Below are 785 nucleotides of genomic sequence, written 5' to 3'. Positions count from 1 at the left end.
GGGACAAAGAAATCTGACGTACGTGTAATATTGGCCGTCGTTCCTCGGCAGTGGACATAGTCGTCTGTGCTGCAGCGGATATGGCTCAAACTCAGCCACAGGTGCACTTGGCTCTTTCTTATTATGTTTCTCATGTTCTGGATCGTCAACTTTGAGAGGGACTCCTATATGCATTATCGGATCTTTACTGCCATATGATGGAATATTAACCACAGGCACAGAGCCGTGTGTATCTAAGTGAGTCTTTGTATTGTCAAAATCTATATCTATAGTTTTTATCTTAAGAATAGGTGCACCGTTATTAGCCCTAAAGCCTACATGGTGTGTGCGTGATGTGCGCATGCCACCCAGAATATCATGCTTTTCTTTGCGCTGATGCGCGTGTGGTAGCGCTAACGCACGCGTACTCGCGCGAGAAGATAATCCTTCCCCTCGACTCGGCATAGTGTACCGTGTATGAATTTCTTCCTTGCTGCTACACTCTAAAAGGTAATATTCTGCTGATGCGACTGCAAGATATACACTGCTACTTACACGCTATTAATATACATCCAGACACCTTTCACATTTGATTGAATGACGAATGCAGCTGTATGATTGTGCCAAACACACAGGAGAGACACCAATTTATGATATCTAAATTATGTGAACAAGCTATAAATTTGTATGTGTGATATAAATCTAACTCTGCCGTCAATCATAAGGCTGTGCGGCTGCTCAGAAGATGCAATTATAAGGTATCTTCACGACGCAGCATGTCTGCGTACACATAATATGTATAGTCA

The 785-nt window shown here is 42.8% G+C and overlaps 1 protein-coding gene across 1 annotated transcript; it reads right to left on the bottom strand.

Annotated features, from left to right (window-relative positions):
• Positions 1–18: 18 nt before the first annotated feature.
• Positions 19–444, bottom strand: SARC_17730 (hypothetical protein; the record flags this gene model as incomplete). Its single annotated transcript, XM_014288182.1, has 1 exon — positions 19–444. A coding segment is annotated over one exon (426 nt), but the record flags the coding sequence as incomplete, so codon positions are not given.
• Positions 445–785: the final 341 nt, after the last annotated feature.

This window comes from Sphaeroforma arctica (genome assembly GCF_001186125.1).
Source record: "Sphaeroforma arctica JP610 unplaced genomic scaffold supercont1.11866, whole genome shotgun sequence".
Lineage (NCBI taxonomy): Eukaryota > Ichthyosporea > Ichthyophonida > Sphaeroforma > Sphaeroforma arctica.
The sequence above is the reverse complement of the archived record's forward strand: the minus strand, read 5'-3'. Positions and strand labels throughout refer to the sequence as shown.